Here is a 20,450-nt window from a genome sequence, read left to right as displayed (position 1 = left end):
CTACGATCATGTCAGTGTACAAACCTCCCCTGTCACGTGTGCCATGACACTACTTTGTTAATTATGCACTCCCATTAAACTCCGTTCGCATAATTAGGCACGCCTGCATTCGGATCTCCACTCCCCCGTTTTCAAGCACCTTCCCCTGTTACCACCACAAATGGTTCATTCTGTCACTCAAACTACCGGCCTGGCTGTGTTCAAGGGGAGAGAAATTTCTGATCGTAACAGCTAGTTTGCGCACGCGCATTGCGAACTTACGCATGCGCAGTTCAGCGAACATCGGCTGTGTACGACCGTGTGGCCGCAACAACCGACTCTGAATGAGGTCCAGTGTGCTTTCATTTTAGTCCCAGTCTTGGCCTGTATGAATGTCACAATGATACCTAAAGCTCAACATGTACAAAACAGCTGACATTTCCTTGACCATCAATACCACCCAATTTCCTCATTCTCCAAAGTTGACTTCCTTGTTGTAATAACCCTTGGTTCTGCCCTATACTTTACTCTACACATTAGTACACAAAGCATAACATAACCACCCATGAGAAACTCTGAATTCACTTATCAGGATGAATCTTGGTTTTGGGCAAATAGTTTTATTGACAAGTTATTATATGATGTTTATACAGCCTTTACACTCTGACTTTGTACAAATAGTTTTAACACAGTTTTTGAAAAATAACATTAAAATCATTGGTATGAGATCAGTTTGCTCAGCATTCTCATTATTTTTATGGTGATCTCTGTTAACTCATTTGTCAGCTTTAAAACACTAGTATATGTAGAAATACAACATTTGAGAAATCATTAAAATCATTTCGGACTCAAGCAAGAAGTTGTTGCACACATAATAATTTTCAGAAGATTAATTGCAAAATAATAGCCTGAGTCAGAGTTTAGAGTTGGACATAAATCATGTTGCGTCCCACACTAGATTATTACTATTATTATTATTATCCTTTATTTATATTGCGCCACAAGGGTTACGCAATGCCTTATAATAAAGTACATAAACAAAAAAGCACACAAGAAAAACAGTTAATAACAGTACAAAACAATGCAGGACAAGGACATGGTTTATAAACATTGCTGCATAACACTTAAATAGGACGTCAGCAACAAAGTTGTTCGGTGCCGTTGTGGGGACCTCGTAGTAAATTATAGTACAACTAAGGGAAGAAGAAGCATGTGAGGGAAGAGGGCCCTGCTCGTGAGATCTTACATTCAAAAGGGGAGGGGCAGACAGACAGGGGGTGACATAGATGGGGTAGAAAGTGAGGAAGGAGCATGAGCAGTGGGTTTGGATGAGAGCTGAAAGGCTTTGACAAAGAAGTGGGTGTTGAGAGCCTGTTTGAAGTTTAGTAGAGAGGTGGAGAGTCTGATAGAGAGAGGTTGAGAATTCCATAGGTGGGGAGAAGCACAGAAAAAATCTTGGAGACAGGAGTGAGAGGTAGTTATTAGTTGGCAGGAGAGGCGACATGTATTTGTGGAGTGAAGTGGGCCGACAGGAGTGTGACAGGAGATAAGGACAGATATGTAAATAGGAGTTGATTTTGTGAGCGGTTTGAAAGTGAGCATAAGAAGTTTGAATTAGGCTCTAAAGGTGATGGGGAGCCATTGAAGAGCTTGTAGAAAGAGGGGATGCAGATGTAGTGCATTTGGAGAGGAAGATAAGTCGAGCAGCAGCATTGAGGTCAGATTAGAGTGGAGACAGACAGGGAGGCCAGAAAGTAGGAGGTTACAGTAGTCCAATCTGGAGATAACCAGTAAGTGGATAAGGGTCTTAGTTGCATCCAGGGTGAGAAAGGGTCTGATCCTGGAGTTATTTCTAAGATGCAGATGACAGGACTGTGAGATGTACTCGATGTGTGGTTTGTAGGAGAACGAGAAGTCAAAGTTAACCTTAAGACCGCAGACTTGGAGGCTAGTGGAGATGGTTGTTCCATTAGATAATGACATTTTGGTTAATGAAGTTATGTGGGATGGTAGGAAGATGATAAGCTCAGTCTTAGACATGTTAAGTTTAAAAAAGCCCTGGGACATCCAGGAAAAAATAGCAAAGAGACAGTTGGAGTTATGAGTGAGAAGAGAGGGAGTAGGCCAGAGGAAGAGAGGTAGATCTTAGTGTCATCAGCATAGAGATGATATTTGAGGTAAAAAGTGCTGATGAGATCACCTAAAGAGGACATATAAAGGGAGAAGAGGTCCAAGAACCGAATCTTGGGGGACACCTACAGGTAGTGAAAGTGGGGGGAAAGTAGAGTCATGGGAGCAAATGGAACGATCAGAGAGGTAGGAGGTCAGCCAGGAGAGTGCAATATCATGCAAACCAAGGGAGTGAATGATTTGCAGAGGAGTGTGGCCCACAGTGTCGAAAGCAGCCGAGAGGCTGAGGAGAATAAGCAGACAGTAGCGGCACTTGGATTTGGCAGCAAAGAGGCCATTGATGACTTTTGTGAGGGCAGTTTCTGTGAAGTGGAGAGTACAAAATCCAGACTAAAATGGGTCAAGCAAGGAGTGGGAGGAGAGAAAGGCGGTTGTAGACAATCTGCTCAAGCAGTTTGGAGGCAAATGGGAGGATAGAGATTGGGTGGTAGTTGGAGAGAGTGTAAGGACCAAGGGTCGGCTTTCTAAGAAAAAGGAGAAAAGTGCATGCTTGAATGCAGGGCAGACAGTGCCTGATGAGAGGCAGAGATTGAAGAGATGGGCAAGATAAAAACAGTCAACAAGAGAGAGGTTGTGGAAGAGGTGGGAGGAGATCAAAAGGGAGTCAAAAAGGGAGGTGTAAAGCCAGGTACACACTAGACAATATGTCGCCCAATCCAGTGTGTACCCACTATGTCACTGATGATAAATGCTCCGGCGCTTCATCAGCGACATCGCCTGTTGGACCTGCATGCAGTTCTGACAGGCGATATCATCAGCAGGGGCCATGATGCTGAATGTTGCTGTCACGCCGAGCTCCCGGCATCTGCAAAGTGTATGAATTTGCCAATGCCGGGACCTGCCACACAATAGATTGGCTGGGTACACATCATTAAATGTGGGAGGTCCAGATGAGGACATGACTGAATCTCCAGATACTTGGGAGAGCGAGGTCAGAGTTGGCAGGATAGAAGGGAATGGGCAGGCTGGAAGAGGAAGAAATGCAGTGCTGGTGGTCTACATGTAATGTCCAGATGTAAGGAGTCAATTTTAGATGTGAAGTAGGTGGCAGAGTATCTTTGCTTACCATATAGTCTTGTGGCAATTTCCTGAGTCGTGGATGATGACACATGTGTACAGTATGTCTTAAGATATATACAACTTAAAATATAGTCACAGAAATGTAAGTGTTTGGCTGCATTTCTGCCTATGTCCAAAGTTGCAGTTTAATGTGTAACTATAAATTGGACTATAAATTAGTCATTTCCTTAAAGATTTTTCATACAGTTATAATAAATCATTACAAAATCACTAGGTATATAGGTTTAAATTTCATATTTGATTACTGTATCTACACACAGGGATATTTTGTGGGATGAACCATAATTAAAATACAACCTGCAAGGGTCCAGCTATATCACTGAGACACTTATATTACAATATATATAAGACATTGGTTACTAGCGAGTTAATAGGCTGCATTGTAAAAAAATATTGTATCCAGTCACAGAATCTACCTCCTCTGTATGCAGTTGGCAGGTACATTTAAAGGGGTCCACACACATACCGACTTGCTCCCAATCAGCCGATGTACACGATTTCCCCTGAACTCTCCCTAGGCAGTCGTGGTCACGATTTGGAGTTAAAAATGTCCAATCTGATTTAAGATCTATCTTGCAGCCAGTGCATTGTATCCCAGATTGGCTAATCTGCCCTACATCACGACAGATCTGAAGATGCGAGGTCAAGAGTAGAAACTCACGATTTGGCTATTTTTTACATGATATGTCGTTACAATTCGCCGAAATCGGCCAACTTGGATGAAAAGTCGGAATGTGTGTGGGCACCTTAACACAATTATGTTGGTGGTCTAGCTGTGACATTTTTGGCTGTATATCGCGCTGGTGGTGGTTGTGCAGGTGGAGGAAATGCTGGAATTGTTGTAGAAGGGTTCATGGAAGCCAAAACATCAGTCTGTATCAGAAAGACCTGCGAGCAGAGATAAACCATATATTAACATTAAAAATAGTAACAGAGGTGAACTTACTGCATACACTCCACCTCCGACCCAATGTGCCTACTGTGCATGTACAGCTTACTTCCTTCCTTCATAGAAGTAGTACGTGTCCACGAGTGACCTGTCTGTCACCGAGCTTTGCAGATTTGATGCTGCCACCGCTTACCACTGTGTCACCACTGCTTACCACCGATTGTGGAGCTGCAAATCCCACTTCCACCATTGCATGTATACTGTTCTGTGCAAAGCCCAGACACAGCAAGCTACATCTATTAACCGACTCCTGGCTGGATCTGTATCATACTGCATCTAGTTGAGTTGTGCTGCATTAACCCTGTGTTGTCTCACACCATGTTGTTCTATCTGATTAATAAACCAAAGACCTGGCTAAGATATGCAATGTGTGGACTGACGTCCATTACACACTACTGCCATATACAGTACACTATATTAACAGTTATAGGTTCTGCCAATAAACATGACATTTATTAAGAATTATTTTTTACTAAGGCACCCAAGAATAGTCTGGACATGCCCAAATCACTGGAGGCTGGCCTTGTCCCCTCATTCATATTGGGGCATTGCCAAACAGTATTGGGGGCATGGCTATGCCTCCTTGGCTGGCCTCACACCTCTGATTCTGGTACTGTGTACCCATCTCTCTAGACATCTCTACATATCATATCCTAATATAAAAAAATGGCAGTGAAATCTAAAGTAAGTAGGCCCCATGCCTAAAGAGTTCTCCACTCAATCTGAAAATATTTAGATTTATAAGCTGTGTTGGCACTGACCTACTTTATAATATAGTATATTTTATTACATTTCATATTATTATACATATTACAATTAGAGATGAGCGCCTTCAGTTCCCTGAGAACCGAACCCACCCAAACTTAACAGATACGAGGCAGATCCGAGCTGGCTTGGGTTTTCCCGCCTGACTCGGATCTCAACACGAGGCAAAAAGTCATCATCCTGCTGTCGGATTCTTGCGGATTTTGGATTGTATAAAGGTCCCATGATCTCCACCAATATTTTTCATTCGGGCTGTGGAGAGTGAAGAGGGAGGGAGCTGGGAGCTGTGCTGCACTGCTGTTGTGCATAATTGTGACTTGTGAGGTTGTCCTGTCCATAGGGGCTGGCTGGCTGTTTTGAGGTTGTCCTGTACATAGGAGCTGGCTGGCTGTTGTCCATAGGAGATGGCTGGCTGTTGTCCATATTAATCCATGTAGGGGCTGGCTGTTGTCCTGTCCATAGGGGCTGGCTGTAGTCCATAGGGGCTGGATGGCTGTTGTCCATAGGGGCTGGGTGTTCTGCTGTGTTGTCCAGGGGGTGCTCTGTCCATCAGGGGTGCTCTTCTTCACCCCCAGTTTAAAAAAACTAAAAAATTGTGTGTGCGTTTTAGCCACACCACCAGTGAAAGAATAAAAACATTTTTTTGTGTGTGCATGTTAGCCTGCCACACCACCAGTGTGAAAATAAAAATATTTTGTGTGTGTGAGTGTTAGCCACACCACCAGTGAAAAAATAAAAAAAAAATTGATATGTGCGTGTTAGCCACACCACCAGGGTGAAAATATAAAAAAAAATTTGTGTGTGCATGTTAGCCTGCCACATACCACCAGTGTTCAAATAATAAAAAAATAACAATTGTTTGTGTGTGCGTGTTAGCCTGCCACACCACCAGTGTGAAAATAAAAACAATTTTGTGTGTGTGCATGCTAGCCACACCACCAGTGAAAAAAGAAAAACTATTTTTTGTGTGTGTGGCTGGTTTCGTGCGTTAGCCGCAACTTAGCTGCTCTATAATTGCTTAGTGACACTGCTGTAAGACCGCAGTGAGTATGGAGGACAGTCACGTGACAGGAGAGCAGGATCCACATACCAGTCTTGTAGCTGTCGGCAGCAGTCATGATGACGATGTAAGGCCGTCAACGTCATCTATTAAGGCCGATGTACCAGGGCTTAAGTCAGGCCAAAAAGTCAGGCTAAAAAAATCTACTAATCTTAGCCTGTTAAAGAAAAAAAAAATCTAAAGCTAAGTCAGCTTTAGATAAACAAAAAATTGGCAATATGCCATTCACTACACAAAGTGGCAAGGAAAGGATAAGGCATTGGCCATTATTATTTATGACTGATGGTTCTAGTGATGATTTAAGTCCCTCTGCTTCTAGGAGAGGTACAAAAAAAATTGTTAAGAGAAGTAAGACACCGGAACCAACTGTGTGCTCCGAAAAATAACAAATCCCCGAGGAGAGTCCAAGTGTGTCCGCAGTTGCCATGTGTGAGACTGACCTTTCTAATACTGCACTTGAAGAGAATCCTCCTTGCACAATTTGTGTGCCCTCTGCAAATGTGGGGATAAGCAGCACAAGACCAAATAATCCACATCTCATGTGTGGAATCATTTCCACCCAAATCCGGACAACTTTTGTCAAGCCATTTGTAACCGTTGTCATGTAACAGTGAGTAAAGGTAACTATCTTGGAACCTCTGCCCTGTTATGTCACTTGCAGCGCATTCATAAAATTGGAAAGGGTATTGAAACTTTGGGGACAAAAAAATGTCACCTAGCTGCTCCCTTCTATCTGGATCCAAGTGCCAGCAATCTCCACCACCAACACCTGCATCATCATCAACATCATCATTCGTGATCAGAAGTAGTCCTGCATCCAATATCATAAGGACCGACTCCTCTCCTATCCGTTGTTCCTCAGAAGGATCCTTGAGTGTTACGCCTGCTGCTGTTGCTATGAGTGGATCTTCATCCCAGAAAGGGACCAGGAAGAAAACTACTTTTAGTAGTTCCAGTTCAACCAAACAATTGACTATCACACAATCCTTTGCATTGGCGAACAAGTATGACAGCAAACATCCAGTTGCACAGTGGATTACTGACGCTATAACAGCTATGCTGGTATTAGATGTGCTTCCAGTATCCGCCATTAATGCAGTGAGTTTTCAACAGTAAATGGAGGGTCCTGTGTCCCTGCTACCATGTCCCTTCTAGATTCCACTTCTCTAGAATAGCAATTCCCAATCTGTAGAAGGACATTAAAAAAACCTTATTAATGTCCTCCGAAATGCTGTTGTGCCCACTGTCCACTTAACCACAGATATGTGGACAAGTGGAACAGGGCAAACTAAAGATTGCATGATTACGATAGCCCACTGGGTAGGTGTATTGCCTCCAACAGTGCAAACAGCAACAGCAGCTTCATCTAACATATGCCAGCTAATTCAGAGGCAGGCTACTCTGTGTATCACCAGTCTCACTAAGAGGCATGCGGCTGAGAGCCTCTTAGAAAAACTCAGGGAAATCATTGCAAAATGGCTTACCCCACTCGGACTCTCCTCAGGATTTGTGATTTCTGACAATGCCAGCAATATTGTGCGAGCATTACATGTGGGCGAATTCGAAGACATCCCATGTTTTGCTCACACAATTAATTTGGTTTTGCAAAATGTTATCAATCCAGTGGCACAAGTCGCACAACAGTGACATTCAGGCAAGGGTTCTCAGCCCTCAAGGCTGCTACATGGCCAAAAGGCTGCATCCTGCTAACCGGCCCAAAGGCCACCTGTCATCACTCCTCAGCAGCCCTCAAGGCGATAACGGCCACAACTTGCCAAGAGTTCCAGCCCTCAATGCTGTTGCAGGACTGATTCCTTCCTCAACATAGGTCTGTATTCCACTACTACTCAACATGGAGGGCGAGGTTTTGGCAAAACCAATCCAGATCCAAAACCAAAACATGAGGATCTTTGCACATCGCTAATTACAATGCTCATTTCACAATAGAGCATGCACTATGCTCATTGGTGGATTTAGGGGTCAGGCAACCCCTATATGAATAGGGCACCCCAATCTCCCCCCCACTTTTATTATTTTTATTATCAGGTTCCAAGCCCTAAGGTGGTGATTTTCAGTGTAATATACTCATTAAAACATTATTTCACATGATATGTGCAGAATCGGTATGAAATACCTGGGGGTGCCTAACCCTCCCCTTGGTGGGGCCTAACCCTAACCCCCTATCCATGCACACTAAACCTAGCCCTCCCAGGGGATAGCTCACCCTAACCCTCCCTGGGGGGTGCCTAACTCTAAGTCCCCCCAGGGGTGTCTAAACCTAACCCTATCCCCCGTGGCTACAACCTAACTGTCCCCAAGCTTACCTCATTCGGGATGCCAGTCATCGGGATTTCACCATGGGGCTAAAGATAGTCGTCGGCATTTTGACGCCTATCTTTAGTCCTGGGTCTGCCTTCCGGCAATGGGATTCCGACAGCCAGCATTCCACGTGGCGGTAAATTAAGTAACTACAAAACATTTCTACTGTACCAGACCATAGGACACCTTGAGAGGAGCATTGCCAAGTCACATATTAAACTGCTCCTGCAGCCAGTCAGAGAGATGCCAGTCTGACATGCCTGGCAGCTGCAGACACATCTGCTGATTGGTCAGACCCCAGGGCTGGGCAAACCCTGATTGGTCTAATCTTTTTCCTGTATCTTCAAAATGTCAGGCCCTGGTGTTGATTGTCCTCGCTTGTGGGTTCAGTGGCTGGGGGACAAGGGTGAGCTGGTGGTAAAAGGCGAGGAGGCAAGATATATGTCTTCCTCATAGGCTACTCTCAGATGTTGACAAGACCTACTCTGAGGCGCGGAGTCTAATCCTCTATTCACCAGTGACCCCGTACAAGCAGGATATGGGTTTCACTGTGAAACAGGTCGCTGCTCCCATTGTAGGTACCTGAGAGAAGCAAGAAGACAAGGCACTGAACTAGGAATGTAGAAGCTGGTTCTGGCAGAATAGAGGAGTAGTTGAGAAGTGATGGTGGAATGTACTGGAGGAATACACGAGAGTAGGAGTAACAGGTACGATTAAGCAGACGCTGATTAGCAATGGGGACAACTCCAGAGTTCCAGATACTGTTTTGTCACGAGTAGCTGTACTGGGAATCTAGATGCTGAATAACGATGGGTAACAGCTCCGGTGATCCTGACGCTGTATAGCAAAGGTTAGGTAACTGGGTATCCGTAAGCTGAATAACGTGGGTAAAAGCTCTGGAGATCCTGATGCTTTATAGCGAAGGTTAGGTGAACTAGGTATTCAGACACTTAATAGTGATGGGTAACACAAGGAATGATATCTTGATAGAGAACATTAGAGTATAGTGTGGAGCCTAGGATGCAGTCTCAGCAAGCAATCACTAAAGAAGCAAAGTGGCACAGGCAATTTCCTGTTCCTGAAGCCAGACTTAAATACCCTTAGGTAGCTGGCCATAGGATGCAAGGATCAGCTGAGTGACCGCAAGACTAACATTGCAGAGAGCCAGATCAGGTGACACAGACTAACATGGCTGCGCCCATGAACATGATCGCAACATGGAGATACAGTATGAAAGTCCTAGCAGACCTTTGGGAAAATACTCAGGACCCCATTCAGACACGCTTACAAGCGCTATGCGCTTGCAAACGGGTCTATGGTGAGGGCCTGCACACGTGCATTTGTCACTCACTCCGGGGCTCACTACAAAAGGGGCGGCTGACAATGTTGATCGACAGCTCGCCCCGTTTTGTAGGCGGGGTGGGGGGTTGGCCGGACAAATGGAGGCATTCCTGAAGGAAAGCCTGCCGTTTGTAGGCGGCCCTACTGACATCACCAGTGATGTCATTAGGGAGCTTCCTGCTCTGTTAGAGCAGGAAGCTACCTGGGGCTTGCAGTAGATGAGACCCTACCGCAAGGGTTTCATCGCAAGCCCTGATAGTTGCGATGGTCTCGACCATCGCGACCATCACCTAGTCACTCGCCAAAACTGTGGGTGGTACCCAAAGCTTAGCAAGCGGCCAGGAGGCCGCCTTTCAATAGAAAAGTGACCGCCCTCATTCAGAGCGAGTGCTCGCTTTTTGCGAGCAGCTCTGAATGTGGTCCATAGTGCACTACTCAACCGTGCGCCTGGTGTCTGACCGCCTGAGAGATCGAAGACACTGTTACTTAGGTGAGAAGCGTCTGATCCCAGGCCGTAACCTGACAGAAAATATTTTCATTCTATCGTAAACTGTCCTATCCTTCCTCATTCCACTCAAGATGAATACAGTACTTTATAATAATGTAAATATTTTGTAGTTTGAGGAAAGTTTCACACTGACAGTAACAGAACAAGCATTTGACTGCCATCCCCTGCAAGTGGCATCTCTAGGCACATTCTCCACTCACAATACTTACTGTTACATTTGCACTCACAACAATCCTTCTCTTACCTGGGGAACAGTTTGTGGTACATGTCATAGAAAATGTTTTCCACAACGGCAGGCAAAAAGGGAAACAGTACACAGCAGCAGATTTAACACAAGGAGAAGAGAATGGATAACATATCCACCGATCTGTGAACACAAAGCAAAATATTTAACGTATAAATTACAGTGATGCTTATTTGTCAAGCTGTAATTCATGTGTGAATTATAATTTAGAGTCGAACACATAAAATCTCTGTGGTGTATTGAGGCATCAGAGACAGTATATGTTATTTGTTCTCAAAATACCCTGACTTATTACCAATTACTGGTGTATGTTACCATGACAGAGTGCAGGAATAACATGAATCATTGTTAAACCTAAACATAATTTCTTTATCATTATCTAGTATTATACAAGCTGGGCCTCTAAAATATAATCATGATAAATGTCTGTTTAGCACAAACTTGCAATAGTAAGAACCCTCCCAGCTCTCACAGGTTGTCTGCCACTCGGACACATTCTTACTACTCCCCCCCAGTGCACCAGGAGGAGAAAATTCTGAACCTGGCACACTCCATGCATTCCTCCATCAGAAGAGAAGGTCCTGAGTGTAATCCTTCCCACCCCCAACCCCCCTTCCATAGTGAGAACCCTCCCAGCTCTCACTGGCTGTCTACTACCTGGACACATCCTTTTTGTGAACCAGGAGGAGAAGATTCTGAACCTGGAACATTCCTACATCAGAGGAGAAAGTCCTGAACCTAATCTTTCCCACCCCCAACCCCTGCTGAAGTAGAAGCTAACTGCTTAATTGTATCTTATCTATACTGCTCTCACTGATTCATCCACGGATCCTCCCCTCACTTTTTTTAAACCCTGAGGTCTTCTAGACAATGAAGCCCCTATGAATAATTATATTAGTTTTGATAGGACTTGTGTCCACAAAGAGTGTGGAATGGAAACTCTGAGAGTCTTTAAATGTGCCACCCAGGGATCTACAATGACTTACCCCATCTGGATCAGTCTCTACTGACACTTGCACTGTGCCTGCAGCAGCAAGTATAAGTAATGGAGTCACTCCTGTTTTCTCCTGTGTGGTCTAAGGGCCTGATACAGAGATGTACACTAATGCCTCAGCAGATGGGCGAAAATATGCAAATGCATACCTCCCAACATTTGCAATCCTACAGTCGGTACCCTTGCAAGCACCTTAGGTACGCACACTCGAAAATGGGGTGTGGTCTCATTCCCACAAGGGCATGCCCCCTGGAGGATGTGTTTTTTGGGGGAATGTCTGCAAGTCATGCCCCCATTATATGCCATGCTGGGGGTGAACCCATCCCTCTTCCTGCTCTAAATGGGTGCCACTCAGCTTCACGGCACCACTGCTCTCTGCTTAGCAGATCAGAGCTGCGTTGGTGCCTGAGTGTCCCCAAACTCCCGACCGCCCACAGGAGGTTGGGCTCAAGGGTGGGACAATGGGAAAGTGCAGAAAAACGGTACTATCTCATTGGATTCGGGACAGTTGGGATGTATGCAAATGTCTCAGATGTCTAGATATGTAGTGAGATACCCACTGTCATCCAAGCATCTGTGTAAAGACAATATTTGGTCTTCTGAGTAACCCTTTGTGCAGAATGGTGGCATGTACAAAGAACCATTTTTATTGTCTTAAGGATCGCCGGTGTTTTTTGCCACCACTACATTACTTCCCCCAAATGCTCCCTGTCAGTCATGACAATGGTAATGTATCTTGATGCATGCACAGTGTGACTTTTATACATACACAGTTTACAGATAATCGGTGAACTGCAGTTCTGAGTCAGTCCCTAAGCCCCTGCATGAAAGGAAGGGTTCAAACTAAACAAAAAAATACAGAAAGGGGGTTTATCCCCCAGATGTCCTCCATCACACTAAACTGTACCTACAACAATACTTGAAAACTATATGGCAATAGAAATTAAGAGTTATTTGTTGCATACTTTTTTGTTTAGTATAACCCCTTCCTTTCATGCACCTAAAGATTATTACCAAATTGGTTTGAGCAGCTTCCACTTTGTATTATCCCTCATATCCTTCTCATGGGCATTTTGATTTTAGAAGACCAAAGGATTCTCTAGGCAATGTCATCTCTAGATGTCATTGCCTATTGGGAACAAGCTCTGGAAAGTTTCACTTTCCATAGCTTGCTGCATACCAGCTCATTGCAGTCCCATTGCTTTTGATGGGGACTATAGTACTGGTGGGCCACATCGGATATCTCCGGTATACACTGAGGACCACTTTTATGCATATAAGGTTGCAGCAAACCTCAGAAAATGGCAGTATTTGGAGGTGTGACTGCATTCTTAGGTTTGACACATCCCGTCCCGAGTGTGAGATGGATAAACTTGGAATTGGCTAAAGAAACAGGTAGACATAATGCACTGGTTCCCTGTATGATAGTTTACAATGTTACAGTGTGATAAATAGCCATTCCTTTAGAAGTGCTATACTATAGTGGGTGAAGGTTTGTGCTAAATAAAGATCAAGCATTATTTATTCAGATAATTGTCTGGGTGAATAAATACTCTCCCATATCAAAGGTACAGCGGAGAGGTCAGGCTGAAAAGTAGCCTGGTGATTGCTGAGTTGGAGACTGATTCTTAAGGTGCCCACACACATACCGATGTGCACATGATCAGCCGATGAGTACGATTTCCCTTGAAACTCTCCCCGGCAGCTCTGCACACGATCACCACATGATATACACAATTTGGTGTCCAATCTTCATACGATCTCTCCTGCATGCAGAGTTTTCACTGCGTATTGTATCCTAGATTGTCAGATCTGCCCTACAGCACGGCAGATCTGACGATGTGATGTGCGACCAGCGGGGACGCGCATCGCATCGTGATCTTGAGTGGGGACTCACTATTTCCTCATGATTTGGCCATATTTTACACGATCTGTCATTCCAATGCGTCGGAATCGGCCAGATCGGGTAAAATATCACTATGTGTGTGGGCAGCTTTAGCCAGATACATTCTCAGGCGCTGTTCTGTAGGGCCACAGCAGCCTACTTACTATTTTATTCTAAGCCCAGTATCAGCTAATCTGTGTGAGTTTCCATGCATCTGCTTCTGTTTTTACATCAACAGTGACATCCTTCATCATTAGTAACCACCCCATGATGGGCGCAAAATAATCTGTCTGTAACAGGCGTCCCATCTTCATCAACATGCTGCAACTGAACTTGAAAGTCAGTCTACATGCACATGGCACTTCCATGTCACTCCTAACAGATGAATCTGTTCAGTGCGCCTGCATGGTTACCAGCCAGTTGCCGCCCCAGAAATACCCATTTCACACTAAGCCCTGTAATAGTGAGATGCAGTTTACCCGGAACTACAGTACCTGATAGTGCAGATGCATTGTGGGATACATACTGTACACGGTATGCAGTCGGGAAGCCGGCGGACGTAATCTCGACAGCCGGCTTCCCGACTGCTTTATCCCAGCGAGGGTTAAATGACAGGCATCTAAATCTAGACACCTGTCATTTTACCGACGCCGGGAGACCGGCGCCCAGCATGCCGATCGAAGTGATGCCGGGCGCTGCTGCGGACAGCCGCGGGGGGGAGGGTTAGGTTTAGGGCTCCCGGGGGGACTTAGGGTTAGGCACCCCCCCCGGGGAGGCTTAGGGTTACGCTAGGGGGAGGGAGGGTTAGGGTTAGGCTAGGGGAAGGGAGGGTTAGGGTTAGGCACCCCCCTGGGGAATTTAGGTTTAGGCGGCGGGGGTTAGGTTTAGGCACTTAGAGGGGGGATTAGGGTTAGGCACCCCTAAGGAAGGTTAGGGTTAGGGGGGGAGGTTAGGTTAGTAAATACTTACAATCTTACTTACTTTGGGCGATCAGGATTTTCAGCCTTGCGACCGGCGGTAATTCATACTGATTCCCTGTACGCAGACCTCATATTTGATGCATGCGCAGTTGGGGGGGAAATCGTAAAATACTTTGTGGATGCAACCACATGTATCAGTCCTATGGTATGGAAGTCACTGTTGGTTAATTCTGGTTACATACTTTAGCACCTTAACGAGTCAGTGGCAGATCCAGGGGGGGGCGATTGGAACGATTGCCCCGCCCTAGCGTTTCTTGCCTCTCTCTGCTCCTCCCCCTACTGCTCCTGTGTCGGGGAAATGCATACAGAAATGCACAGCACTCCAGTCCTCCTGACTAGGACACAACAACAATATCAGAGGAGCAGCAGCTCCTTCCTCCGCCCTGCCCCTTGTATCTGGTGGCGGCAGTACTCAACCCCCCCACCCCTGAAAAAAAATAATAAATTATACGCGTTCATAGCCCCGCCCCCTTGCAGCATTATGCCGTGATTCGAGTGTCTATGGGGAGGGGGCAGAGCCAAAATGATTAGCATTTATAAGAACTGCATAATTTTGGCATCACCCACTCCCCCAGACCCGTGAATCGTGGGATTACGATGCAGGGGGCAGAGCCTAATAATGGAACTGGCCGGCATCTCCCCCATCAACAAGCTGCTGCAGCATCTCAGAATAGGATCACACAGTAGATGAAAGTGTGTCTGTGAGTATGTATGTGTATATATATATATATATATATATACACAGTATATGTGTATGTCCCTATGTAATATGTGTGTGTCATATGTAGTATGTGTCCTATGTAATATAGGTGTGTGTCCTATTTAATAAATGTGTGTATGTGTCCTATGTAGTATATGTGTGTGTGTGTGTCCTATGTAATATATGTGTGTGTATGTGTCCTATGTAATATATGTGTATGTGTGTGTCCTATGTAATAAATGTGTGTATGTGTGTGTATGTGTCCTATGTAATATATGTGTGTGTATGTGTCCTATGTAAAATATCGGTGTGTATGTGTCCTATGTAATAAATATGTGTGTTTGTGTCCTATGTAATATATATGTTTGTGTATGTGTCCTATGTAATGTGTGTGTATGTGCATGTGTGTATGTCCTATGTAATATGTGTGTATGTGTCCTATGTAATATGTGTGTGTATGTGTCCTATGTAATATATATGTGTGTGTATGTGTCCTATGTAATGTGTGTGTGTGTATGTGTCCTATATAATATGTGTGTTTATGTGTCCTATGTAATATATATGTATGTGTATGTGTTCTATGTGATGTGTGTGTGTATGTGCATGTGTGTATGTCCTATGTAATATGTGTGTATGTGTCCTATGTAATATATACAGTATGTGTGTATGTGTCCTATGCAATGTGTGTGTATGTGCATGTGTGTATGTGTCCTATGTAATATATGTGTGTATGTGTCCTATGTAATATATATGTGTGTGTATGTGTCCTATGTAATGTGTGTGTGTATGCGCATGTGTGTATGTGTCCTATGTAATATATGTGTGTGTATGTGTCCTATGTAATATATATGTGTGTGTGTGTGTGTGTGTCCTATGTAATGTGTGTATGTGCATGTGTGTATGTGTCCTATGTAATATATGTGTGTATGTGTCCTATGTAACATATGTGTGTGCATGTGTCCTACGTAATATATGTGTGTGTATGTGCATGTGTGTATACCCTATGCAATATGTGTGTGTGTATGTGTCCTATGTAATATATGTGTGTGTATGTGTCCTACGTACAATATGTGTGTGTATGTGTCCTATCTAATGTGTGTGTGTATGTGCATGTGTCCTGTGTAATATATGAATGTGTAATACTATATATATATATATATATATATATATATGTATATACTCACATACACACTACATACACAATACACGCATGCAAGGAAAAACCCCTCCTACGAATCCTGCGTTTGTCCCTGGCCGCACACTGAGTTGACATCTGGCTGTGTGAGGCGGCACAGTATGAGTCACCAAGGGGTGGAGTTGGGACCAGAAAGGGGAGGTGCCAGGATAGAAAAAAGGATGAGTCAGTGTTATCATTAAACTGCCCCCCCTAATTCAAAAGTCTAGATCCACCACTGTAACTAGTACATAAACAGAAACAATATGAACAAAACAAGAAAAAAATGACATACACCTCCGACCCGATTTCCCATTTTGCTGACTCTGATCCGCCAATTGGCGATTAAAAACTCTAATCGGTGGACATCGATGATTGGCAATGGCAATGCATCCAGGCATAGGGGAAATTCAACATGCTAAAAATCCCCCACTCGCAGATTCTGACCATTTTCGGATCAGAATCGGGTAACCAAGATTGTCCAACATGTTAGACTTTTCCAATCCCCTGACCCTGACGTCGGCAGAATGGGGAATTGCCCCAATACAGTCTAGACGTATGGGCTCCATAACAGTACAAAACATAGCAGAACAGCTGTCATAGTATCCAAATGAGCAGCAGGGTGACCAAACCAAAAGGTTTGGTGCTGTTGTTGGCAATGGGAGGAGATGATGGCACTGTATAAGTGAGGAAAAGAAAAGCAGAAGTTGATTGGTTGGTATTTTATCTCTCTCGCCTTTATCACTCTCTAAGCTTTGATAAACCTGAACATTTTGATGTATCATGGAAAATGCAAGAATTAACATTCTCATTATTTTCCCTAATATTTAATAAAAAAATAAAAAATATATAAATTGTAATATGCTTCTAAATAAATGTATGGTATGTCTGGTGAAACTAGTAGTAAATCAATAATATAAAACTTGTTTGGTCACCAAGAAGCAAACACCCTCCTTATATTAAGGGGTTAGTACTAAAGGTGCGTACACATACAACGATGTAAGTAATGAAAGATTTTTGTTGAACGATTTTCGTTCAGTTTTTACCCTGAAAAAGTGAACGAAAATCGTTTTACAAAGTAGTTGGTTTTACTTTACATAATAAACGATTTTGTGTTTTGAAGGAAAAATGTTGCAACTTCTATTGAAAATCGTTCAGTTGGCCAGTCTGACTGAGCTACAAACTACAATCTACAAACGTGAACACGATGAACGATAATCGTCCATCATTTATCGTTTTACACTGAACGATTTTTTGAACGATAACGACGACGTTATAGTTAAATGTACATTCTACACACTGTTTTATAATCTATGACTACCACTATTTTCAAGGATATAATATGTAATTAAATAGCACATTATTACTTCATTCCTTAGATTGTGGTGAATAAACATTTATATTTACAATATGTTCCTGGCAACTTCTATAGTTCCAAGAATAGCAGCTGTAAAAAAATTTAACTATTGCTAGATCAGCGATGTTTATTAGGAAGGCAGCACAGCTGACTGTTGCGTTAGTAACGTGCAATAAGGCTGATCCGTCCAGCTGTACAAAGAAAAAGGGAAAATCAATGTGTTGCGTAAATATACATTACATTATTATTTGCCATAACTCCAAGGGTCTATTTATCAATTATAGAATTTTTGCTCCTATATTTACCACTATATTTATAATTTCTTATCGACACATATTGCGGTAATACGACATTATATATTATATATCAGGGCAACTTATCAATATTTTCTTGCAAACTCTCTGACAGGAGATCACTGTCCTTCTGGGTCCAGACCCGGCAGAGTCACCGCACATGCACAGCCATAATCTGTCTGATCCCTCTCTGATAAGAATGTGGAAAATGTAGCCGTAGGCCACAATAGGCTGAAAACATCTAATGTGTTTCATCATGCAGGACTTCATCAGTGGATGCCCTGGTAACAAGTACTCAGTTATTTTATATCTCTGATGAAGCTGTATGTATAAGTGAGTCAAATATATAAAATATTTCATTCTCCTAGTACAATTTAAAAATAAATAAATATAATTAAGGGATGGCCCCTTGCTACTTTTTCATCATACACTTTCTCAAGATTTATCAATCTTTGAGAGATATATAGATAAAGGGGGAGATGTATGATGGAGCGGCTAACAGGCAGTAAATGCGTAGAACTGTTTTGCCTATAATCGCCCTGAAGCCGGTCCAGACACTGACAGCATGTACGAGTATTATTACTTGGTTTGTCGAAAAGGTAGAGTGCTTATTCAGCTGTCCAGCAAATCATACTCTACCTCTTCCGGCATCTGACCAGCGCTTGCAGTAAATCTGAGCATGTGTCGGTCAGAAATTAGAGGTGTGCGTCGACCCCCGTGCTTTGGTTTTGGATCTGGATCTCCCCTGGTTTTGGATCTGGATTGGTTTTGCCATAACCTCACCTCCATGTTTTGTTTTTTTGTTTTTGTTTTTGGATCTGGATGTTTTCTTAAAAAAATCATAAAAACAGCTAAAATCACATAAAATGGGCCTGTTTTTGTTCCTACAGTATTAATAACCTCAATAACATTTATTTCCACTCGTTTCCAGTCAATTTTGAGCACCTCACAGCTCACAATATTGATTTTTTCATTTAGTTAAGGGCTGAAAGGTTGCATCCAGCTAGCTGGCTCAAAACTGAGTGATAAATAGAGTTGAGGACTGTTCATAGATGATGGTTGAAGAATTGTTAGTTGATAGTTGGCGCAGCCATTGGCTGAAGTAAGAAGAGTTGATACTTGGTAATTGGTGCGGCCACTGGCTGAACTAAGAATTGATAGTTGGCGCAGTCACTGGCTGAAGTAAGAAGAGTTGATACTTGATAATTGGTGCAGCCACTGGCTGAAGAATTGATAGTTGATAGTAAATTGTTGATGCAGCCTCCGGGGTGAGGAGTAGTGGAATACAGAGCTATGATTAGGAAGGAATCAGTCCTGCAACAGCCTTGAGGCCTGGAACTCTTGGCAAGTTGCAGCCATTACAGCCTTGAGGGCTGGTGAGGAGTGACGGCAGGTGGCTTTTGGGCCGTGAAGCAGCAGCCTTAAGGGCTGAGAACCTTTGGCTGAATGTCACTGTTGTGCGACTTGTGCCGCCGGATTGACACAACAAGCAGCAGTTGGTTCAGAATTTTCTTTAAAAAAAAATGAAAGGGGCATGCAGGAGATGCTGTCTGTGTCCATTACAATTTCTGGACATTCATAAACCATAACATTAAAAATGTCAGGCAGCAATGCCTCAAACAGCACATAATGGAAAGGAAAAAGGTGCAAGATGGAATTGTCCTTGGGCCCTCCAACCCACCCTTATGTTGTATATATGAAACAGGACATTCACAGTTTAACCAATCACTTCAGCAACAGGGACTGCCACTTGTGGCTGAAATTATTGTTTTTTTGGACCCCCCACAAAACAAGCTGCCAATGCGCAGTGGACATTGGTGGCAATGATCCCATACACAAACTGGCTTTACAACATAGGTAAGATCAGATATCATCATCATCCCCATCAGTATGCATCCTCCTCTTCTACACACAATATTATTTTGTCACCGCTGGAATCCACCATTACAGATGCTTCTGTATTTTTTTTACTTAATTGCTGGTAAAGGTCTTCCTCGTGGAATTTGTGATTCATTTTAATGAACATCATCTTTTCCACATTTTGGGGAAATAACTTCCTACTCCGATCACTGACAAGGTTCCCGGCTGCGTTGAAAACTCTTTCAGAGTACACACTGGAGGGTGGACAACTTTAGTACAGCAAAGCCAGTTTGTGTAAGGGACACCAAATTGCTTCTTTTCCTGCCAGTAGTGAAAGGGACTGAGTGACATGCCTATTTGGATGCTATCCCTAAAATAATCATCCACCATTCTCTGAATGGTAACCTTATCAGACAAAGTCACGGTAGACATGTCACTCATTGTAGGCATTTCTTTCAGACCCAACCAGATGTCATTAGGTTTTGCTGAATGATCTGCATCACCAGCAGTGGGTCTCTTAGGAAAATTATTTTTTTTCCTGGAAGCTGCAGAAACTGAAGGAGGAGATGCTGCAGTGTCATGTGCCACTTGAGCTGACAACTTTTTCACCACCAGCTCTTTGCATCTTTTCAGATTTATGTCCATCAGAAACAAATACACAAGGTATGACTTAAACCTAGAATCAAGTATGGTCGCCAAAATATAGTGATCTGATTTCAAGAGATTGACAATCCTTGGATCCTGTTGAAGTGAATGAAGGGCTTGATCTACA

General features: G+C 43.4%; 1 protein-coding gene across 3 annotated transcripts in view; it reads right to left on the bottom strand.

Moving 5' to 3' along the window:
- Window positions 1–591: 591 nt before the first annotated feature.
- The window catches only part of LOC148522928 (uncharacterized), a 120,733-nt gene continuing 100,874 nt past the window's right edge, over window positions 592–20,450 (bottom strand). For all 3 annotated transcript variants that reach the window (XM_088473566.1, XM_088473567.1, XM_088473568.1), the window contains 2 exons: window positions 10,436–10,558; window positions 592–4,137 (listed from right to left, as the gene is read on the bottom strand). In XM_088473566.1, coding sequence (XP_088329692.1) covers window positions 10,460–10,558 — 99 coding nt within the window. In that variant the 3' untranslated portion in view covers window positions 592–4,137; window positions 10,436–10,459. The remainder of the gene's footprint in view (window positions 4,138–10,435; window positions 10,559–20,450) is intronic.

Source organism: Taudactylus pleione, unplaced genomic scaffold, assembly GCF_031769625.1.
Source record: "Taudactylus pleione unplaced genomic scaffold, aTauple2 ptg000136l, whole genome shotgun sequence".
Taxonomy (NCBI): Eukaryota; Metazoa; Chordata; class Amphibia; order Anura; family Myobatrachidae; genus Taudactylus; species Taudactylus pleione.
Note: the sequence above shows the minus strand (reverse complement) of the source record. Positions and strands in the feature narration are given on the sequence as shown.